The sequence below is a fragment of the Lemur catta genome, chromosome 11, assembly GCF_020740605.2.
Source record: "Lemur catta isolate mLemCat1 chromosome 11, mLemCat1.pri, whole genome shotgun sequence".
NCBI lineage: Eukaryota > Metazoa > Chordata > Mammalia > Primates > Lemuridae > Lemur > Lemur catta.
This window is the reverse complement of record NC_059138.1, coordinates 80,982,232-81,005,407: the sequence shown is the minus strand read 5'-3', so window position 1 is coordinate 81,005,407 and position 23,176 is coordinate 80,982,232. Positions and strand designations below refer to the sequence as shown.

The window sequence follows — 23,176 nt, the reverse complement described above, 5'->3', positions numbered from 1 at the left end:
AAGACCATGTAAAACAATTTATTCTCTTTCAAATGTACACAACTAAAAGAGAGATGCAGATTATTATTACTGCCCTGCATACACACATGTGGTCGTTAGTACAGACTGAGGAATTAAATTCCATTTGACCTTTTTAAATTCCTTGATTAAAATAGGGTTAACAAACCCAAGGTGTGTAGTCCCAGCTACTCAGAAGGTTGAGGTGGGAGGATCACTTGAGCCCAGGGGTTGGACAACACAGTGAGATACCAACTCTGAAAAATAATAAAACCCCTCCTACAAAGGTGTGTCTGTGGTTCCCTGTCTTTGGACCTCTAAGCATTAGAGGCAAAGAACCATGGACTTCAAGAAGTCTGGAGTCAGCTTGCTCCCTACAGGCTCAAGACCAACCATCACACGTAGAAGGAAAAAAAAAAGAAAAGAAAAAAATAATTTAACAATTAATTAATTAATTAAATTAGACTAACAATTTCTAAAAATTTCTGAGTACACAAGAGAAGCATGAGTTAAATTCGAAAGAAGGTACAACTCTCTGCTTTTCTTAGGAATGATTTCTAATTTAAAGTTCACTGAAAGAAATGACACTAAACTGAAATGCTTTATCACTAAAAGAATAATTTATGAATCAAATGCCTTCCAAACACAAGACCTTCACTCTCTAAATAAAATTCTCCTTTAACAAACTCAAGAATGACCATATTGTTATACAAATTCATATATGCCTGATAATTTCCCCCATGACAAAAAACATCATTCCCCACATACAACACTAGCCTAATTATATTCACTCATGGACATGCCCACATTCCATTCTGGTCAGTTAGAACATTTGTGAGTCAGTATAGCTTCACTTACCATGAGCAATGGGTCACAACAAAAGAATGTGGTTTTGTCATTCAAAAACACTTACTTGTATAAGTGTTCTACTGATTACATTAGTTTCAAAAAAATCCTCGATTAAAAAAAATTAAAGTAGATAAGCCGAAAAAGTTCCCTAATCTGTGAAATAAAGCTAAAAAGCACTAAAGGTTATTAATGTAAAAGGAATGATGTATCTTAAGCACATAAACTCAACAGCTCAATAAATACAAGTAGTACTCAGTACAGACAAGTAGCCCTTTCTTGTAATAGTGTATCAGGAATTTAAGAATTCTTTTAAATATAAGTCACATTCCTTCAAATATCACACCTTATTCTGCAAACAGTAGAGGCATAATCAGGAAGTAAGATATTCCACATGAATGAATCTCAGATAACTGAAGCTTATAGCCCTAAACAATTTTTGCCACACACACCCCAAATCGTTTCTGACAGAAATTTTTCTAGGAGATCTTATTAATTTCTCTGCCTTCTTAAACAGAGTAGACTCAATACAAATTAGTTTGTTGTTATTTTCAATATGTTCGAGCAGCTCTTTCTCAGCTCAACACAGAAACTTTCATTTAATTCTGGAAGATATAGTCGGGCATCTATAATCCCAGATACTCAGGAGACTGAAGCAGGAGGATCCCTTAAGGCCAGGAGTTCAAGACCAGCCTGGGCAACAGAGTGTGAAACTGTCTCTAAAACAAGAAGTAATTCTGGAAAGTAAGAGAACCTCCATTCAAATCAGTAGCAATATGTTTATTTACTTGTTTACTTATTTATATTCAGCCTGCATACATAGGATTTAAAAGTATCTCACAATAAAAGATGTTTTTACAAAGTATTTTAATTGTAGCTTTTTCTCTTTTAAGGTTTCTATATGCAAAGTTCTGGTTCAGCACATCTAGCTCTGGGTTTCCCTGTAGTATTCTTAGACTGGGATAACCATCATGTGAGCAGAGCTTCTAAGAAAGAGGCTAACAGTGATGTTATGAGTAGTAAGTTTACGGTTTTAAATTCACCTAACAAGTATAACAACACTCACTAATGATTATGTAGGATTTAATATAAAGTACTTTCAATGTCTGGCACACACTATTTCATTCTCAAAACCTGATTTGGTAGGTTCTGTTTCTACTATTGTTTTACAGATGAGAAACTGAGGCACAGGTTAAATAACACACCATATCTGCTTTGACATCCTTGACTAGAGGAAAATAAATAAATAAATAACATACCATAGGTCACATAGCTAAGAATTGGCAGGCAGTATTCCAACCAGGCTCCCAAGGCTGGGCTCTTAACTATTTTGCTATAAACTGTCTCTTGACTAAATCCAATTGTTCTTTTTAAGAACTTATTGTCAGCAGAACTAACTAGCTTCATACCTTCAACAAAATTTGTGAATGTTATCAGTTGCTCATAATAGATGTCTGCCTTGGCTGCTTGTTAGTCCATGAGTCAACAGGAGATGGATTCTTTTTTCATTTCTGGTTGGTCCATGAAGAACAGTAAAGGACATTGCCCACTGGACCCTGTCCAGATCCTGATTCAAACAAACAACTATACATGAAATACTTGGGGAAATGAACATTGACAGATATCTGACGATATTAAGAAATTATTTTTAATTTTTTAGGTGCAATAACAGCATTTTTTTAAAGTCTTTAGTTAGCATTTAGTGATAAATACTGAGGTATTTATGTATAAAATTATATGATGTCTAGAATTTGCTTCAAAATAAGTCAGTAGGACGGGTAAGAGGGGGATACAGTGAAACAAAACGGCCACATGTTGAAATTTGCAAAAGCAGGATGATGAGGGGTTATATTCTCTTTTTTTTGAGACACAGTCTCACTCTGTTGCCTGGGCTAGAGTGCCATGGCATCAGTTTAGCTCACAGCAACCTCAAACTCCTGGGCTCAAGTGATCCTCCTGCCTCAGCCTCCTAAGTAGCTGGGACTACAGGCCTGCACCACCACACCCAGCTAATTTATTTCTATTTTTAGTAGAGATAGGATCTCACTTTTGCTGAGGCTGGTCTCAAACTCCTGACCTCAAGCAATCCTCCCGCCTTGGCCTCCCATAGTGGTACGATTACAGGCATGAGCCACCACGCCTGGCCTTATAAGGGATTATTATACTACTCAACTCTTGATATATTTTGAAGTTTTCTTTGATAAAAAAAGAACATTACTAAAATGTTCTAACAGTTACTGTTGTATGTAATTATTTGTTTGTAAAATAATTTGTACCTAATGGCGCTCTTCTATGTTAATTCAGCAAAATGTTATTGGATATGCTTGATGTTGAGGAAAATATTAATATCTCTGAATAGAAAAAAACCGTCTCTGCCTCCATAAAGCTCACATTCTGGCAGGAAGCATGTTCAACAGGTAAATGCATTCAACAGGTAAGTGGGGTGAGCACTGTGAAAGGTGATCTCCCCTCAGAAGAAGGGGAGATCAAACTGAGCTGGAGGTCAAATCAGAGTTTGCCAGGCAGCTGAGGCAGGGAAAGGAAGAGTGTGCCAGAATAGCACCAGTGACGGCAGGGAGGAGTGTGAGCTAAGAAGTCTTATTTGAGGAAAAGAGTGTAGGATGATTGTAGCCCTTCTAAACTGGAGTTACCAAAAGAATTGAGCCCTAATACCCTGGCATTAATGTAATGAATTAACTTCTTTCCTATGTTTGTAGGATGGCATTGGTTATGAATCATCCTTAGGAGAATTGAGAAAAGTTTCTTAAATAATTTTCTGTGTCCCACGGTTCTGAGAAGGAACTGATTAAAAAAGTCATTTTATACTGACTTTTAGTCCTTTTTGGACAAAGGATCTGTACCAGAAGTTCATTTCACTGTGCAAAAATGTCATGAATGCTCTAATTAAGCACCTAATAGTTGGAACCAATTCAAATGGTTCACTCATTACCAATTAAGGAAAAGATGTCCAAGCTGTTTATTCCAACTGCAACTGACCTAACTTTTCATAATATAAACCATACATATTTCTGAGCACATTCTAAATTTGTACTAGCTTCAGAATGACATTTTTAAGTAAAACAAAATACAATTTTCAGCCAACTTTCAAAATGCTTTGCTCCTGTCAGTTACTTAGGAGAACACATAGGGCTCACGTTTTAAGGAATCCTACTCTGAATTAGTAACATAAAATAATATATCCTATTTAACTTCAGTATAAGTGAAAGATATTTAGTGCATGACCAGCTCTATTCTTTAAAGCTAAAATAAAAATATGCTCTGAATTTTTCTATTAAAATTTCCAGATAAGGTAAACAAATTGATGTGTTTTCTCCAATATGACTGAGAATTTGAAACAGAAAAATAGATAACTGTCATGTTGGAATACAAGTAAACTCCAACTGTTGAAACCTTTCATCAGTATCTTCGACTTAACTTCTGGAATTAGAACTATATCCCCCCAAAAGAAAGTATTACTCCTCTCCATACCATTCAAGTTTTTGAAGTTAGTATAGAGACACTATTCGGCCCACTTTGCAACGATTCAAAAAATAACAGTTTGAAACTTGCACAACAGCCTAAAGAAAGAGGAACTGTCCTGGAATAAAATGGAGTGGACAACTGGCAACAAGACACCTCTGAATGTGTCAACATACATTCTCAACAGCTAAAGCTAGATTAATAATTGACACAATAATGAAATAATCCATATCCTATTTCCAAGGAACAAAAGATGAGGTAAGTATTGTAATGATAACCTCCACAGACACGGAAAGATTTAGTTCTTTACACTGTTGTTTTGTTTTTTTAAAATCGTGGGCTGAAAATTTTGGTTTATACACATTGGGCTTGGCAGCACTGTTTCCTTTCATCTAAAGAGTCAATCCCAGGTAAACTTCTTTGCTAGCTGACTGAGCAATGGGCTCCAAAGGAACTACTGACTTTTTCTGAACGAATGCAATGGTTTCAGGCACCTGCCTATTTTAACGTTTTGCTGTCATTAACGGCATCCTTAAATGCATAGCTCCTCCGCGGGCCGAGTGAACTCCGCAAATCACATTCCATTCCTTTTCCAGGCGGCGGCTGCACACACAGCACTTAGTCACTTGGCCACCAGACTCCACCCTGCAAGGTATTCCAGCTTGTTCCAGCAGAACTTGTTCGGTCAGGCCCAAGCCTCACTCTCGAGGGTGGCCGGGGGTGGGCAGACAGGACTGCAGAGGAGCTTTATAATACTGACATTATAATACTGACAAGAGTATTTTCACTACTGCCTTTCAGGACAGACTCATAGCTTTCCTCCCACAGTTTCATCTGCAGGGCAGGAACAACAACGAAACCGCGGACAAACCCGAGACGCACAGGCAGGCCACGGTCCCCTCCCGGCCCCTGCAGCCGCGCCCGGCCCCCGCGCGACCCCGCGCGACCCCGCACGCTCACACTGCGCACGCGCGCGCACGCGCTCCCCGCCCGGTGGGCACACAGGTGGACAGTAGGAAGGGAAGGCGGGGGCCAAGAGGGGTCATGGCTGGCTGCACCCGCAGATTTTCTCACCTCCGTAAACGGGTCCATGGCCCCAGGCGTCGCGTGTCGACTACGAGACGATGGAAACGGTGGTTCAAATTCAGGAAGAGAAAAGTGAGTTTCGGCTCAGTGTGTCTCCTGGAGAAAAGGAGTCCGGGACGGGGGAACTCTCCGACAGCGAACCCTCCTCTTCCCTCAGCTTTCAGTGTCAGACTCGGCCTCCTGCGGCCGTTCAAATTTGAATTTCAGCGCCCGGAGCCGCGAGCATGCGCGCTGGACGGTGCGGGGCGGAGCCCGGCTCTGGGTCACGTGGTGGGGCCGGGAGGTTCCCAGGGGTGGCCCCGCCTCCTCCGCACCGCCCTGCCAGGGCCCGGCCGCCGGGGACGCGGGAGTCTGGCGCTCCCCGCGCTTCGACCGCCTCCGGCCGGGGGCTCCACCCCCAACGCTCATTCTCCCTACCCGGTTTTAGCCATCCCTTCGCACCAACGGCGTCTGGGCGGGCGTTCCCGCCTTCCTTCATTCCTAAATAAAGGATTAAGAGCACTTGTGTTTGAAGTGCCCCTGGCCCTTTGGCCTTCGGTAGCTTTCTCTCTGCCCGCCACCCCCTACCCCTACTTCGGCAGAAGGGGGACGGCAGGCTTAGCCCTCCGGCGGGACTGGTGGGTCCCCCGGCCTCTCGGGGCCAATGACTAGTAACCCACCCTTGGGCGCTGGAGGCTTTTCTCCTTGGGAAAATAAGCCTGACATTAACAGACTGTGTGAAGAGTTCATACACAAGACTTATTTTAAATCCCATCCAACTGTATACAATGTTAGGGCTGGAAGAATTCCAAGAAGCCCTCTAGTTCAATCCTCCCTTTTTCTGATGAGAGAAAGAACACTTGGAGACATTCAGTGGTCCAGGAGAAATGAAAATCCCATTCTCAGCTCATCCTTGACTTTCCACCCTACATCAAGCTGTCTCATTTTTATTCTTGATAGAGTACTCAAAATGGTAAGGTAGGTCACATCAGATTACATAGTTGTTACATCAGATTCACTTTTTCTGTGGCAAGTCTGTGCTAGCGCTTGTAAAGAGGACAAGTCTTGATTTATTCATCTGAAAAAGTAACACCCATAGATTACGGAGTAACCGCCCAACAGCTATGTTTAATAACGTCTCCATCTTAGCAGACAGTAAGCATTACAAGAAGCCTAATTTTGACGTTTATCATTTATAAATATCTTTAATACTAATCCTGTGACCTTGGGCTTTATACAAATCATTTAACCCATTTATTTTTTTACCATTTGGGGGAGTCATAGACTCCTTTGAAAATGCAATTAAAACTGACCGGCTACCTGGAAAATCCCCCATTCAATCATAAATTATTTAGCATAGGATTTTATGAAGTTCACAGAGTTAAGATCTGATTTAGCCTCTTTGTATTTTAGTTTACTCAGTTGCATGACAGAAATAACCAACTGCCCTGCCTTCCTCAGAGTTTCATCTGTTGCCCGCAGGGGACAGATGAAAAATGGAGAAAAATTATCCAAAATTATTCTGTAATAAGTAATAAGGCATTGTCCAAATGTATGGTGTATAGAATTATTAATGTTTAACCTAAAATGTGCTACTTATGAACAAAGAGAAAAGATGCTTGAATTTTTTTCAAGTACTAGACAGGAACAGGGTGTGTGTATTTGGGATGTGTCTGTGTGTGTGTATGTGTGTTTTAAAAAGCAACATTGGAAAATGAGTCATTTGAAATTTATGCAGCCGTTATGCCTCCTGGTTATCACTCCTGTGAGCCTTAGTTTTTTTTATAACTACCTCAACTAGATTCTAGTCAAGGCCAAAAGAAACAAAATACTAGCACAAGATAGCTACTCAAAACATTTAGTTTACCTTTTCTCACAATCCCCTTATGATTTTGGTCTTTACCTTGATGATGATGATGATGATAACAACCACCACCACAATAGCTCCTATGTGTGAAGCACCTACTACATGCCAGAAACTATGCTAGATACTCCAGTCTACTCTTGCTGAGCACTGCAATTGTCTCCTACCATGCCTCCCTCCATTCCTTACCTCTGGTAGTCCATTTATAAGCTAGAATGACTCTTCCCTTTTTAAAAATTGAGTTAAGGAATATTTCTAATTTACAACCAAAAAAAAGCAAATAATAAAACATAACCATGTACCAGCCCCCTAGCTTTAAAAAATATATAAAACATCCCACACATAATTGAAGTCTCCCATGTATCCCTTTCCTAATCTCATTCCCCTTCCTAATGAGGGGTAAAACTAGCCTAATTTTGATGTTTATCATTCCCATGGAAATATGTATAGTTTTACTACATATATATAACAATATTTAGTTTTATATAAATTTTATTTTCATTGTACTTATCTTTCTGTAACTTTTTTTTGGCTCTATATTAACTTTGTGATATTCTCACTAATGACTAAACTGCATTTTGTTCATTTTCACTACTAAATTCTATGGCATAAATACAAGAGCTGTCCGAAAAGTATCCGGCCCTGTAATATTTAATATGAGAAACAGAGACACTTATTATATTAATAATGGCTGGATAATTTCTAGACAGCCCTGGCATACTTGTCATTTATGTATTCATTATCCTGTTAAGGGACATTTAGCTTGTTTCCAGTTTTTCATTCCTGAGATCCCATCATGCCATGATACTTCTGTATCTCCTTATATACACATGCAAAACATTCTCTATAGTAATATGTCTAGAAATTAGTGGATCACTTCAATAAATATATTTTGATATTATTACCAGATATTGAAAATAAGTTGTTCTTCAAAATGGTTGTAACAATTTATATTCCAATCACTAGTGTATGCGTATGCCTGCTGCTCGAGTTTCTCCTCAATACTTGGATACTTCTTGAATTTTGTCATTCTTATTTGTGTGCGTTTCTCTTATCACAAGTGAAGATGAAAATTATTTCACGTGTTTATTGGCCTTTCAGTTTTCCTGTCTGTGATTTTCAACTTTATATCCTTTGCCCATTTTCCTGTGTAGTTATGTGTCTTTATCTTATTGATTCACAGGGTTTTTGTTGGTTGTTTACTATTTTCTGGGAAAATAACCTTGGTTGGGTTTTGGCCTGCAAATTTCTTACTTTGTGGCTTATCTTTTCACTTTATGATGTCTTAGATGTACAGAAGAGTTTAATGTTAATGTAATTAAAGATATATATATGTATCATATATATTTTCCTTTAGGATTTGTGTTTTTTATGCCTTAAGAAATCCTTCCCTACCGTGAGGTCATAAAGATTTTCTCTTGTATTTTCTTCTAAATATTTTAAAGTACATATGTTCCTGGTTTTGTCTTTGGACTGTCTGGATTGATTTTGTTCTTTATATGGATAACCAATTGTCTTAGCAGCAGTTACTAGATTGCCCATCCTTTCCCCATTGACCTGTAATGCAACTTTTATAATATATCAACTTTTCACATACATGTAGGTCTATGATGGAGCTCTTTATTCTGTTCTACTGGTCTGTTTGTCTATTCCTTTGTCAAAATCATACTATCTTCCCTGTAAATGTTGATATTTGGTAGGGAGAATTCAAAATTGACTTGGTTCGTTTTTCCCCCCTTGTTCTTGCACATGAATTTTAGAGTCACATTCTCATGGTCTACAAAGAAAAAAAACCCTTTTGAGATTTTAATTCAAATTGGACCAAATTTATCACATAATTTGGAGAGAATTGACATGTTTATGATATCAAGCCTTACCATTAATTAGCATGGTATAGTTTTATTATGTCTTCCAAAAATGTTTATAACACACTTCCATAAAGATCTTTAAACTTTTGTTAAATTTATTCCAATGTATCTTTGTTGTTGTTGCTTTTATAAATGGCATCTTTTTAATTATAGTTTTAAAATATTACTGTTGTATAGAAACATAATTGATTGTAGCAAACCTACTAGACTATCCTATTAGTTTTAGTAATTTATTTATAGAGAGGGATCTTTTTAAAATGTAAATTATGCAGCATCAATTCCTTGTTTGGAGCAAGTTTATGTTTTCCATTCCAATTAAAATGAAATCCAATGATATCCTTATCAAAACTACAAGGCCCTACATGATCTAGACCCTACCTACCTCTTCAAATAACCTAATATTCTCCTAATATCACAATACTCTCTCTTTCTCCCCCCACCCACTAGGCTTCAGCCTCAGGCCTTTTTTTTGGTCATAAAAAATGCCAAATTCCTTCCTGCCTCAAGGATTTTCTCCTTCCTAAACACTCCTCCTCTAGATCTAGCATGTCTGTTCCTCGTCATTTGGGTCTAAGCTTGCATGTGCTACCTCCTCAAAGAGGACTTCCCTGATCAGGTGCCCACCCCCCCCTTCTCTGCCCCCCAATCACTTTCCATTCTATTACTCTGGTTTATCTTCTTCATTGCATTTACCACTATCTGACATTATTTTATTTATGTATTTATGTTTATTATCTAGCTCTTCCTACTAGAGTGTACGCCATGGTAGGGCAGGGACTAGTCTTGTTTATAGCTGTAACCCAGAACCTTCTGACACATGAGTGCAGTAGACATGTGTTAAATGAATGAATGTACAAATATCGATTATTTCTATTTTAGAGAAGAAGAAACTGAGATTCATAGAGGCCAAGTGACTGGCCTAAGTCATCAAAAGTATCTTCCCTAGTTATTTAAATAAAACACAAAACTTCCCAGGTTATTTAAATAAAGACCACAGCTTATAACATTAAGAATAGAACCAAGAGTCGGAAGCAGAGATAAATGGAGGTTAAGGGTAGTCCTAGAAAATGAGTATTTGCTCCTTCTAAGAGCCTTCCTTTTAAACAAAGGAAATCATATTTATGTCTTTTGCAGATAAAATTGAGACAGGGCTGAAAAACATAAAAATTTGAAAGCATTGACTTCAACAAGGATGCTCCAAATGCTTTATATTTACAGTTAATTTTTCAAAATACATTCACACATATTTAATACAAAATAATACAATAACATAAACGTTTTTATTTTTACAGGGAGAGAAAAGGCCAAGACCTAACCATAAGGCAGTGGCAAGAAGGATTAAACTCAAGTTCTCTACCTCAGGTTATCTGGCTGAAGGGCCATTTCTTTTACACATTTATTATAATGAAGAAATAAGAACCATCAAAGTATGTTATCTAAATGTTACTGAAAAGGGCTATTTTATTTGGTACAGTCTACTACTAATGGTTCTTAGTGTCATATAGATTTTTTTGTTTTCTAATTTAATTGATGAAAATGTTTTAGATTCCAGAGTGTGGGAAAACATACTGTGCTTTCTGAACATATTATATTGTTTTCAAAAACCAATGCAACTACAAGCATATCTCTTTTATTTGATAGACTATTCTCAAATGCATACAGCTTTAATCTCCTTTTTACTTTCTGTGCTTAATAAGGATATTAAGGGAATTCATATTTAAAGGACCACAGTAAATCCTTTCACTAAAAGGAAGAATTATTTTATGTACTTACCATGCTATAATTTCTATATTAACTTTACACTTCTATACCTGGATTTCTTAAAGCTATTTTTAGAAAACTTAATTTTTTAGCAAGCCCATTTTAAAGAAAAGTATCTCTTAATATTACAAAGTAGCAACAGCCAGTGTTTCTTTAACATCAAAGTCCCTTTGTTGAACATCAAAGATAAAATCTTTTCCTTAAGTTTGATGCAAGAGAACGTGCCAGGTTCATTGCACTCCATTGTGTCTGTCAAGAACTTCATGATCTAAACACTTCAAAAATTTCTCCTCACATACTACTTCCAGACCTCATGGTTCATTTACTTTTTCATCAATCCTTTCAAATGTTGGAGTACATGACATCCACTTTTAATCTCGTCTTTCCTGCTTCTCACAGGCTAACACCATCCCAGTCTTCCTCAGCCTTATCTGTGCCTGGCACTTAATAGGCCCTCAAGAAATGTTTTCTGATGAATTCTCAGGGACCACAATCTCTTACTCCTTGGCCTCACCATACCTTAAAGGTTCCAGCTATACTTCTCTTCTCCTTTCTCCTTCCCATTCACCCACATGTATGACCACACATGGGCTCTAATCGACACTTCGAAACGCTCCATCTCCAAGATTTTGACCCCAAACCTGGCCTCCTGATTTTAGTCTTGAATCCTTCTCTCTTCTCCATTTCTGCTCACTCCTGCTAGATCTGCAGGACCCCCTGTCCAGCCCTAACCTTCAGTCCATTTTCCTTTTTGCACTTTTTGCCAAATTGAAAATGTTATAGCTTGGGCTCTGTAGTCATACCCACATTTTTAACCCTGACCTCTCACCCTACCCTTTTCTATAAAGCCAAAGTAGTTCAGTCTATTCTGAAAAGAAGGCCAAGAAAAAAGGGAGTTAAAAGAAAAAAATCTTAGAGTTGTCAGGCAACTCACAGATCACCTAATCTAGCTCCTTACAAAAGCAGATGAGGAAACAAGACTGTGATTTCCAGAGCCTGCCACTGGCCTTTCCTGGGTCTCTTCCCAAACACTGCCCAGCCTCCTTTATGCCCCTCTTGCTCCTTACCCAGCCAGACCTCAAGAGAAAACTTTAATACCATTTTCCTTGGCCCCTTGTCTTTCTTTCTGCATTTAACTTGCTAATCTCTAACCACCTCTTTTTTTCTGTTTGTTTTTTTTTCTGGCTTGCTGAACATTGGTAGAAAAAGACAAGAAATTGAGCCAATTCCGTTTCAAATTTATCCCAACCAATAGGACCTTTAATGTGGCTCAGAATCCTTTTATTCTTATCCATCTGAATTCCTATTGCATTCTCCATCATATTTCCCATCCCACTTTGCTTAGTGTTCAGCGCCAAGGAAAGGGCCCAAAGAACAGAACTCAATCACTTTCTATTCCCTGACCAAACCCTGCTCTTGGCCACCTCCATGAGATTCTCACCCTGATCTCACTACCAGAATGCCCAGCCCATCACCTTTGAATATCTAAATATGAGTCCAGCTGAATATCATATCTTACCAGATTTCCTACCTAGTCCATAGTGAAGTCATCTTTCACCTTAGTACTCAATTTGGATCACTTTATTTTGACATGATTTCAGAATTATGGAAAAGTTGCAAAAGGTTTATCCACATACAGAGAGAGAGAGAGAGAGAGAGAGAAAGTGGGACAAAGATTCCTGGATCCAGAAATCACTCAGATCCCTGATAATATTAACTTCTTACTACATTGGCTTTATTCTTTCTCTGTGTGTGTGTGTGTGTGTTTGTGTGTGTGTATTATACACATACACACGTATATATACACACACACATACAAATACACACATATACACATATAACCGTGCACTATATTAACAATGGTTTGGTCAATGATGGACCACATATACAACAATGGTCCCATAAGATTATAATACTGTATTTTTACTGTATCTTTTCTATATTTAGATACACAAATACTTACCATTGTGTTACAGTTGCCTACAGTATTCAGTACAGTAACAAGCTGTACAGGTTTGTAGCCTAGAAGGGTATACCATATAGTCTAGGAGTGTAGCAGGCTCTATCATCATCTAGGTTTCTATAAGTGTACTTTATGATGTTTGCACAACAACAGAATTGCCTAATGACTCATTTCTCAGAACATCCCCATGGTTAAGTGACACATGACAATAAAAGGACTGTCCAGAAAGTATCCAGCCATTGTTAATATAATTTTTCATATTACATGGCTGGATACTTTCTGGACAGCCCTTGTACATACATACGTACGTACTTTGAAGTATTTGGGGGTAAAACTACATCATGGCTGCAAGCTACTCTTACAACAGTTGAGAAAGACACACATGTAGTTATAGTTATATAGTCATATTACTTTTTCTAAACGTGTAGATAGATAGATAGATAGATAGAATTTTTCTAGCTCTTCTTCCTCTGTCCCACAACTAAATGACTGAGAACTCTAAATTCTACCTGAAGTGCTCTTGTCTGCCTACATACACTCCCCAGGTGATCTCATCAATCCCATTGACTTAAAAATACCATCCATATAGTAGTGGCTCCTAAATTTATTTCCCTAGCCTGATCTCTTCTTTGAGCTCTGAACTCTTGAATCCAACTGTCTGTTTGAAATCTTGACTTGGATATCAACTGGCATATTAAACATAACATCCAAAATAGAATTTCCCCATTAAACCTGTTCTTTTCCAGTCTTCTCCATTTCAACTATCCATTTCAACTAGTTGTTCAAGCCAAAATGCTGGGAGTCATGTTTAATTCCTTCTTCTTCTTCCTACTTCACCCACATACCCAACCTACTGATCAACTATGCTTCCAAAATATATCTTAGGTCATTCATACCTCTCTCCCTCTCTACAGCTTCCATTCCACTCAAAGCAATCATCACCCTTTTACCTTACCCACTCCAAGAGCATCTCACTTGTTCTCCCTGCTTTTATGCTCAACTTCTTATTCATTATCCTCAGAGAAGCCAATGCAAGCTTTTAAAAACATAAATTGCTTTACGTTACTCCCCTGTTTAAAATCCTCCAATGGCTTCTGATTACACTTAGAATAAAGTGCAAACTTCTTTCTGTAGTCCCTGCCTCCCTCTCAGATGTTTTCTCCTACACTTTTCCCTACCTCACTAGGCTGCAACCATACTGACCTTCATGTAGCTCTGGGATCATGCCAAGACCATTCTTATCTCAGGACTTTTGTCTTTTCAGTTCCCTCTGCCTAGAATGCTTATGCCCAAAAATTCCTACGACTCTTTCTTGTCTTTTAAGTCTCAGTTCAAAAGGCACTTCCTCAAAGAGGCCTTTCCCAACCACTATTATACCAAGCCACCATGTAGCTACTTTCCTGATTTACTGTACTTTGTAGCACCTTTCTGTATCTGAAATTGCATCATTTGTTAACTTGAATGTTGTTTGTTTCTCCCACTACAATGTAAGTTCCAAGAGAACTAGGACTCTGATTTACTCACCACAGCATCCCTGTTACATGGGCTAAAGGACTAATTGATATATGTACATTATTACTATATAGGTATATGTATGTACACACTATCAGTAAGTTCTTTGTAGGTAGGTTTCATGTCTTTTTCATGATATTTTTACCTTGTATATAATAGGGACTTAATAAATATCTATGGAAGGAATAAATTAATGCACATATTGGTTTCTTGACAACATAATTAAGGGCAATATTTTTTTGGCTCATTAAAAAACATCCTTCCCCCAATCATTTATAACAAAACATCAAAAAAATCACACACAGAGACAAAATCACAGTGTTTCCCAGGATTTTTGTGTCATTTTGACTATTTTCATGGAGGTAAGAAGGCAGAGCAGTCTCACAAAGCATTCTTTTATTTGGCTTCTATGTAATGCTTTTCATTCTTCTGAATATAGACATACTGCAAACATTTCATTCTTTTCATACAGACATCCTGAAAGCATTCCAACTTCACTGAAAAATTTTTTTCAAAAATCCAAGAAAAACCAATTCTACCAACTATTCCCTAGATTTTTTTTTTTTTCTCTTTTAAGTCAAGAAACATTGTTTATAGCTTGCCCTGAGTCATCTGTTCAAGCTTATCAGAATCTGGGGTATTGCAGTTAGAGTTGCTATATTCTTTTATAATGGCAGGCTGAAGATCAATTTTCCCTAATTCGTGTATTTTCAAAAACATAGAATGTTATAAATTGTTCTCAGTAGAACAGGAAGGAAAGTCAAAAGTGTTTTCTAGAAGCTTCTCTCCCCTATTCTTTTAAACGCCATCTGAAACTTAGAAAATAAATATAATGTTCTAATTCATTTTGAGTTACTAAGATAACTTCTTAAGAAATTAAACTTTTTCTCAGTTTCAAACATAATATGTACTGGTTCTGCTGTCAACAAAATGAACTGCTGTAGAAAATGAAATATTTTACTTATTTTTCTCTCCAGTAGCAATACTTTTTAGCAGCCTTGTCCAGACTTCACTACCTCTCTTCTTCCTTCTTGGCCTTTACTAGCCTCTACCCACAACCAAGGTAAATTTTTTTGAGTCTTTGAAAAGGAGGATGTTGGTCTTTTTTTCTAAAAAGAAAATGATCTTCTCTTTTTACAGAGTTGGTTTAATCTACTTTTTTATACCAAAACTCCATTAACTAATTTATGAATAGTAATTTGTTTTCAACAAATATATCATATATAGATATATATATAGATACAGATATATATCATCTGTCCTGCTATGTAGCATTTAAAAGGAATAGACAGATTAACAAGAGTAGTTAAACAAAAGTTACTGACAAAATAAAAAAAAACCTCTATACACATAACAGAGAAATCCCACCACATATAAAACAATAATATTTCAATCAAAACACCTATTTTTCTGTAATTTAATCTAAAATTAAGTAAAAATCATCATTACAAATATTCCAAAATCAAAATGAATCCATAATACAATGCTGCTAGTGTACATAAAAATAACTATAACAGTAAGGTGGGTATATTTCAGTGGGATAAGTACAATGGCATTCTTGGTTATTATTGAAAATTTCAAGTATAGTAAAACTTTAAAAAGGGTAAAGAGCATCCTTAAAGGTAAACATAAATAATTTAAAACAGTTTTAATAAATGTTTAACTTGAAAATCAGTGCTTTGAAAATAGAATAGTAACTGATAATCATTTTGTCTTAATATTAGTGGTTTATGTAGAATCAGGTATAAAGGAAAATTTCTCAGAAAGATAGAATTGTTCATTGTTCTGGTGGATATGTAAAAACAATGCCAACTCTACAGCAGCCAACTGGACAGCTGCAGATGCTGTACCCAATGGAAATACTAAGCAGGCATAGCACGAATCAATAATTAACAAAGCAGATGCACAAAGCTTGATGAGGATGAATAATTGCATAGATGGGAAGAGTAAAAGGAGCAGATAACAGTAATGGTTTTATAAGAAATGAGATAAACTCTTTGTATTCATCAATTTGTTAGCAAGAGTGCTTCAATAGTACATGAAGAATATATATATATTTTTTAATGTTTTGATTGCATTGACATGTACCTTTATATAGTACTTATCACTACAGATATTTAGAAATCAAAATGACCCACAAGAAAATATTGGTAAGGTGAACATAAAAGTAATCATAAAAGTAAAGAATGAAATTATGTTCTAGGCAGGCTAACTACAGGGACATCAAATTTGTCTATTTTTTGCATTCTTAAGTTTAATGAAATGTTGAAGAGTTTAATGAAATGTTGAATATTTTTAATGTACATCATTTTCTAACTTTTATATGCATGTGCATATGTATACACATATATATGTGTACTCTGTGTATATATGTACAAGGGCTCTCCAGGAAGTATCCAACCATGTAATATGTTTTTGTTCCAATGGCTGGATACTTTCTGGACAGCCCTCGTATACAATAGAATACACCTACTATGCATGCACATATATATAAAACCTTCCCTACTAGTCAATAAGTTCCTTGAGCATAGGTATCATGTTTTGTAAAGTACTCTAAAAACACCAACCCTAATGTCTTGTATATAAATAAATATCCATTGAATGAGAAAAATAATACACATCTTGGTTACTTCAAAATATAATGAAAATGTACAATATGATTAAGCATACTTTAGTAAAACCATTCAGAGTAAACTCACATATTCAGATGTTGAATATATGACATGGTAACATCTTTTAGGAGACTTTCCTTTTTTTCAGAGATAGCTCTTAAACTGCAGTGACTTTCAAAAACTAGAAGTTTGCAGGGGTAATAGATGCATTTACAGTGAACTTTGGGAAAAGAGGTTTCAGAATTTTAGGTATATAAGGAAGCTAACAGCATGATTCATTTACAGCCTTTTTCTTTAGAAAATATGATGCAAGAATAACTGCTCTCAGCAGGGGGTGGTGGCTCATGCCTGTAATCCTAGCACTATGGGAGGCTGAGGCGGGAGGATTGCTTGGGCTGAGGAGTTCAAGACCAGCCTGAGTAAGAGCGAGACTTCGTCTCTACTAAAAAATAGAAAAATTAGCCTGGTGTCATGGCGTGCATCTGTAGTCCCAGCTACTTGGTAGGCTCAGGCAGGAGGATCGCTTGAGCCCAGGAATTTTAGGTTGTAGTGAGTTATGATGACGCCACTGTACTCTAGCTGGGGCAACAGAGCAAGACTATGTCTCAAAAAAAAAGCAAAGGATTTATTGCTCATTATTATAGCAAGTGTTTTAATCCAAAGTAGATTTGTTCTTCATCTACAGGTCAATTTGATATAATCCTATTTTATTTGCATTATTTATTATCTAAGTATCCATTAATTCACAAATATTTATTAAGTGCCTACTATGTGTCAGGCACTGTTCCTGATGCTGGGCACATAGCAGTGAGCAAACAAAAATCACTACACTTGTAAAAATTTTATTCTAGAGGGAGACAAACAATAATCAAGATAAATCAGTAAAATATACAATAAATTATATAATGTCGACTGCTAAGAAAAAAAATAAAGCAGAGAAGGGGAATAGGAAATATGAGGAAAAGTTGAATTTTAAATGGAGTGGCCAGGAAAGTCCTCACAAAGAGATGACATTTGGGTTAAGTCCTGAAGGAAGCGAGGGAGCTCGTCCTGTGGATATCTGAGGGAAGAGCATTCCAGGCAGGGAGAATCCCAAGTTGCAAATGCCTTCAGGTAAAGACAGTGCCTGGCACAGTTGAGCAATATCAGGGAGGCCAGTGTGTATGGGCGGGGCGTTGAGGGGAGTAGTGAGAGATGAGATCAAAGAGATGACTGAAGGCTAGGTCATAGAGGACTTCACAGGTAAGGAAGCCCTTGAAGGGTTTTAAGCTGAGGAGTGACATGATCTGACTTTAAAGGATCATTCTGGCCATGGAGTTTTGAGAGTAGAGTGAAAGAGGGTAAAGTGGGAATAGGGATATCATCTACGAGGCTCTAGTATAATCCAGACAAGAGATGGTGGTGACTTGAACCAGAGTGGTAGCAAGTGACTAGATTCTGGTTGTATTTTTTGAAGATAGTGTTCACAGAATTTTCTAACAGAATAGGAAGTGAGGTTATCCACTATTTGTGGTAGTTAAATTTCCACTTGTCTCTCCTAAGCAATGAAAAAGAACAGTTTCTCACAAATTCTCTTGTCATTCTCAGAGTATAATGCTGCTGACATTCAACTTTATTTTTGTTCCCGAGTTTGAAACACACCCCAATTATTTCCATGTCCTAGCCCAACCTTGAGAAAGGGTGTAGAGAAAATGTGGCTGTCTGAAGATTGACAGTTGCCAGCACTATTTCATGAGACTGTAAGCTCTGTGAGGCTTATTTCATTTCCTTTGATATCCTCAAAGCCTGACTCAGAACCTTGCACATGTTCGAGTCTCAAAAAAACATTTGTTGAATGGTATAATCTGTACATTTTCCATGGTTATTGTAAAAGATTAAATTTGCACATTTGCTAAGGTGAAAAGTAATAAACCGAAAAATAACATTCAGTCCCTATCAATTGTACAATCATGAGTTAAAAAGTTGTATTTTAAGTTTTCGAAGCTGGGAAATCCAATGGTATGGCACCAGAAAAAAAATTATATTTTAGTATTAAGGATGGTATGCTGGGGTGCTGTAAACTGGTAAATGTATTTGAGCCTTCTGCACCTGCATTCCGGCTTAACCTAAAGTTGTTTTAGCTTTCCCGCACCTTGTAATTTAAGTTAAAGGGCAGAGGAGAATGGCTTTGTAATTTGCAGCTAGAGCTGAGTGTCACACTACCCCTATCCTCTTGTGAAGCTACCACGTAGTTAAGGCCCCTCGAATGGCACACAAACGTCACTGGGTCAAAGGCGTGTGTCCAGTTGTCCAGAGACCGCGGCGGATCACGGGGTACAGCCCACAAGCCCCTAGGCGCGCGCCCGCGCTGTGCACGCCGGGAGTTGTAGTTCCTCGTCCTCTCTCTCTCTCTCTCTCTCTCTCCCTGGGAGCCGAGCTTTTGTCGCGCGAGCGCCCCTAGCGGCACGCAGGTTCCGTGAAGCGGGGCGTCCGCGGACTGCGGGGAGCGTTTCCTAGCAACCGGGGGAGCGGTCACGTCACGGTGGCAGCTTCTAAACGCTGCCGGCCACGGTGAGGGCCGCCGTGTGTACCTTGAGCAGCTGCGGGCTGGTGGAAACGCTCCTCATAGCTGTGTATCCTCACGTCTTGGTTCGCCTTTACCTGCCTTACCGCGCTCCTGGTGGCCGGGAGCAGCCTCCCGCCGCGACCCTGCCACTGAGGCCCGGGCCAGAGAGTAGGGGCTGCCGGCCCGGCGCGGACCCCGCCGCCCCGGCCTCGGCGGGACGATGCTGGAGTCCATTCGCGTGACTGGTGAGTGCGCGGAAGGGTTGGCCCGGGGCGGGCTGGGGGCCGCGGCGGCGGGCGTGGGGCGGGGCGGGGGCCCGGCGGGCGGCGCGGGGCGCGCAGGAGCCTCTCGGGGAAGCGTGCGGAGGGGCGAGAGTTAACGGTCCCTTTTCCTTTGGTCACTTGTTATCAGTAAGCACATGCTGGGAGATCTAGTGAAGAAAACTGTAACAGACTGATTACTGGTTCTACAAGTGTGCAATCTTAAATCCTATTTCAGAGCATATTCGGTGTGTAATTAGGCATTGTAATTTTCTGGAATGTTCAGAAAAAAATCAGCTAAGCAAGAGAACACATCTCTGCATTTCAGTATTTCTGCTGTGTATATTTGTGTGTATGCCTTTATTCTTGTACAATGAGAACGTTTTGAGTTAATACTATTGACAGGTCACTTTCTAGTATGGATTATACCAAGCATAAAACTACGTGTTTAGACCCCAGATCTGAAAGTTTACTTGCCTTTTTTTCTTTCTTTTTTTTACTTGCCTTTTATTATTTGTAAATCACTGTGTATGTTAGCCATTTAAAAATATCTTACGTAATATTAGAATAATTTCCAAGGCCATATTCCCGGCATTTGATTCTGTGTGAAATATAAAACAAACTGGATTTAAGGACTGAAGCAATTATGTGTTTCTTAAATCACTTCCTATATAATGCTTTTGATTTATTAGTCATGATTTAATATAATCTAAATATTATAGATTAGATTAATATAATCTAAATATATCACATCCTGGTGAAACTGCTGATTGGAGCAGTAAAATGAAATAAGACATGTATATGCTACATATGCTGTTTGAAATGGAATCAGATCAGAAAAGGTTTCTTTGCTTTCTCATAGCCTTTTACAGAAGTTTATAATACTAAAGGCACTAAAATGTTGATTCTAAAATGTAGATTACTTTATATTAATATTAAATTTATCTTGGAAATCCAAATTTAACGATTCAAAATTTCCCCATTTACATTTTTCCATGGCTTGTTTCTATAGGAGCTAAATGTAATATTTAATATAATAATAATGATAGTTAACAAAGGCTACTTACTATGGGCCAGCACTGTTCTCAGCACTTATATTAACTTTTAAAATCCTTATGCTAATACTATGAAGTATACATTAATATTATCCCATTTTACAGATAAGGAAACTACAGCACAATGAAGTTATGTAACTTAGTAAAGGTCATAACTACTACAGCCAAGATTCAAACCAGACAAGCTCCATTCCAAAGCCCATGTTCTCAACCACTAGGAAAATCAGCACACTGTTACAATGACTTACCCTGATTTGAGCTACAAAACCCCAAATCAATCTCATTTAATATCAGTGTTCCATTATTTTGTAGTTTGCTCAAAGTGTTGACTTTTAAGTTTTTATCACAAGCCAGTGTGTAAATAATTTTTGCCTGGGAAAATCATCTTTTACTAGAATATAAATTTGTTTTCAAAATAGAAGACATCTAGCTCATTCATTGAGTACCAAAATGCTGTCAGAAGCTATGTAATACAAGATTATTTTCATTTATGATTTCCTACTGGCTTTATATTATATGTGATGTAAGAAGTGATTAATGAATGATGAGTCATCTGGAAATGAAGTGCCTGTATAACAAAGGTGAATGTTTAAAAATACTGGAGACAAAAGTCTTCTTAAGGCCAGTGTTAGCCATATAGGATGTCTGCACCTAGGCGCTCAGCTCCTGTTTGTCCTATAGCAGTAGGCACTTACCATTAAAACTTGTCTTCAACCTCACTAATTGTTCATTTTTTTTGCCTTCCTGGGATGATTTTTTCCTCAACCTTCAGGCAACCAAATCCTCTACCCTTTCTCTCCTCTCAAATATTCTCTTCTTTTGGCTACCTTTCTGGCCACCCTTTCATGAGCAGGACAATGAGTAAGCAAAAACAAACACAAATGTATGCTGTAATAGAGGTTATAATTTCATTGTTGGGGAAGGCTGTCATACAACAAATGGAAAACTCCAACCATGACAAGTACTTCGAAGAAAAGGTATAGGGTATTATGAGGTTCTAAAATGAAGAAGTCAAAGAAAGCTTCCTGACCAAGTGCCATTTGGAATGAAGGATGAGTGGGTATTAATCTAACAGAGAGGATAGAAGAGCTCTGCAGACATAGGGAGCAGTGTGTGAAGAGGTGGTATGTCTGGAGAGAGAATGGTATGAGGGATTGGCAAAGTGAGAGGAGACTAGTGGAGAGATTAAGGGGGAACATTGTGCAGGATGAGGCTGCACAGGCATCGGGATCTGACCATGAGTGACATCATAGACCACGGTTAGGAGTTTTGTCTTCATCCCGGGTGGAAAGCCACGGGAAGGTTTGTTTCTGGCACATTCATTGTCATTGTAGGTGATGTATAATGCTCGCTTTTACACAACCATCATCATCAAGGGTATCTAGAATACCGTGTATATTTCTAACTCTAAAAACAAAACACACACACACCAGTTTCTGACCCTCAAACAACTGTCATATTATAAGATTGTTACTAATAGAGTTACACTGAAGTGCTCCTTAACTGGGACTGAAATTTTTAAGAATCCTGGAGTACAGTTAAGTTTATTAGTTCCTGAATGACATTAGAAGTGCCTTTCATCCCTTATTCTTTCAGTTGATAAACTATATTGGTTGCTGTTGAGTTTAGAGATATTATATTTAATAGATTATCTGTTATAATGCAGACAAATTGGGCAATAAATGTGTTTTTAAAGGAACTGATTTTTATATACCATTTACAAAATTAAGATGTAATGTACATAAAGTACACAAGTCTTAAATATGCAGCCCATGACTTTGTGCATACATAGTCATTCCCCAGAACAAGATATGGAACATTTCTAGCACCTAGTAGGCTCCTTGGTACCTCCTTCCAGGTTATGACCCCTCCCTCAAAGGTAACCACTGCTCTGACTATTAATATTATACCATAAATTAGTTTTGCTGTTCTTGAACTACATATAGATAGAATTATATAGTATATACTCTTTTGAGTATATAGAAATGTTGTTCATTTGCTCAACATTGAGATTCATCCATATTGTTGCTTGCAACTTCAATTTGTTTTTGTTCATTGCAATGTAGTATTCTGTAGTATGAATGTACTACAATTTATTCATCTTTTCTGCTATTGACAGATATTTTATGATTTGTTTCCCTGCTTATTTGAGTTTTAAGTGATGAAATACTTGCTAAAATTAAAGTGTTTATGTTATTTGGGGATTATTTTGTTTTGCCCTTTCTTCTGTTTGTAATCAAGTAACCTACTTTGTGATGTAAAATTATCCTGTGTTCTCAGATTTTGTAAGTATTAGCAAACCATATGAAATTGCCATTTTGTAGGTTAAAATTGGTTGAATAGTATTT

General features: G+C 37.7%; 2 protein-coding genes and 1 non-coding gene across 5 annotated transcripts in view; 2 read left to right on the top strand and 1 right to left on the bottom strand.

Moving 5' to 3' along the window:
• The window catches only part of ANLN (anillin actin binding protein), a 56,382-nt gene extending 50,745 nt beyond the window's left edge, over positions 1 to 5,637 (bottom strand). For both annotated transcript variants that reach the window (XM_045565143.1, XM_045565144.1), the window contains exon 1: positions 5,398 to 5,637. In XM_045565143.1, the coding sequence (XP_045421099.1) occupies positions 5,398 to 5,415 (18 nt within the window). In that variant the 5' untranslated portion in view covers positions 5,416 to 5,637. The remainder of the gene's footprint in view (positions 1 to 5,397) is intronic.
• On the top strand, positions 272 to 402 carry LOC123647882. Its single transcript, XR_006738411.1, has one exon. It is a non-coding gene; the product is annotated as a small nucleolar RNA SNORA38 (small nucleolar RNA).
• KIAA0895 (KIAA0895 ortholog) overlaps positions 5,356 to 23,176 on the top strand; it is a 50,076-nt gene continuing 32,255 nt past the window's right edge. The window contains exons 1-2 of one of the 2 annotated variants that reach the window (XM_045565147.1): positions 5,356 to 5,481; positions 10,413 to 10,482. In XM_045565147.1, coding sequence (XP_045421103.1) covers positions 5,368 to 5,481; positions 10,413 to 10,482 — 184 coding nt within the window. In that variant the 5' untranslated portion in view covers positions 5,356 to 5,367. Of the gene's footprint in view, positions 5,482 to 10,412; positions 10,483 to 19,471; positions 19,759 to 23,176 lie in introns of those variants that run through there. The other variant, XM_045565146.1, reaches the window with a different exon arrangement.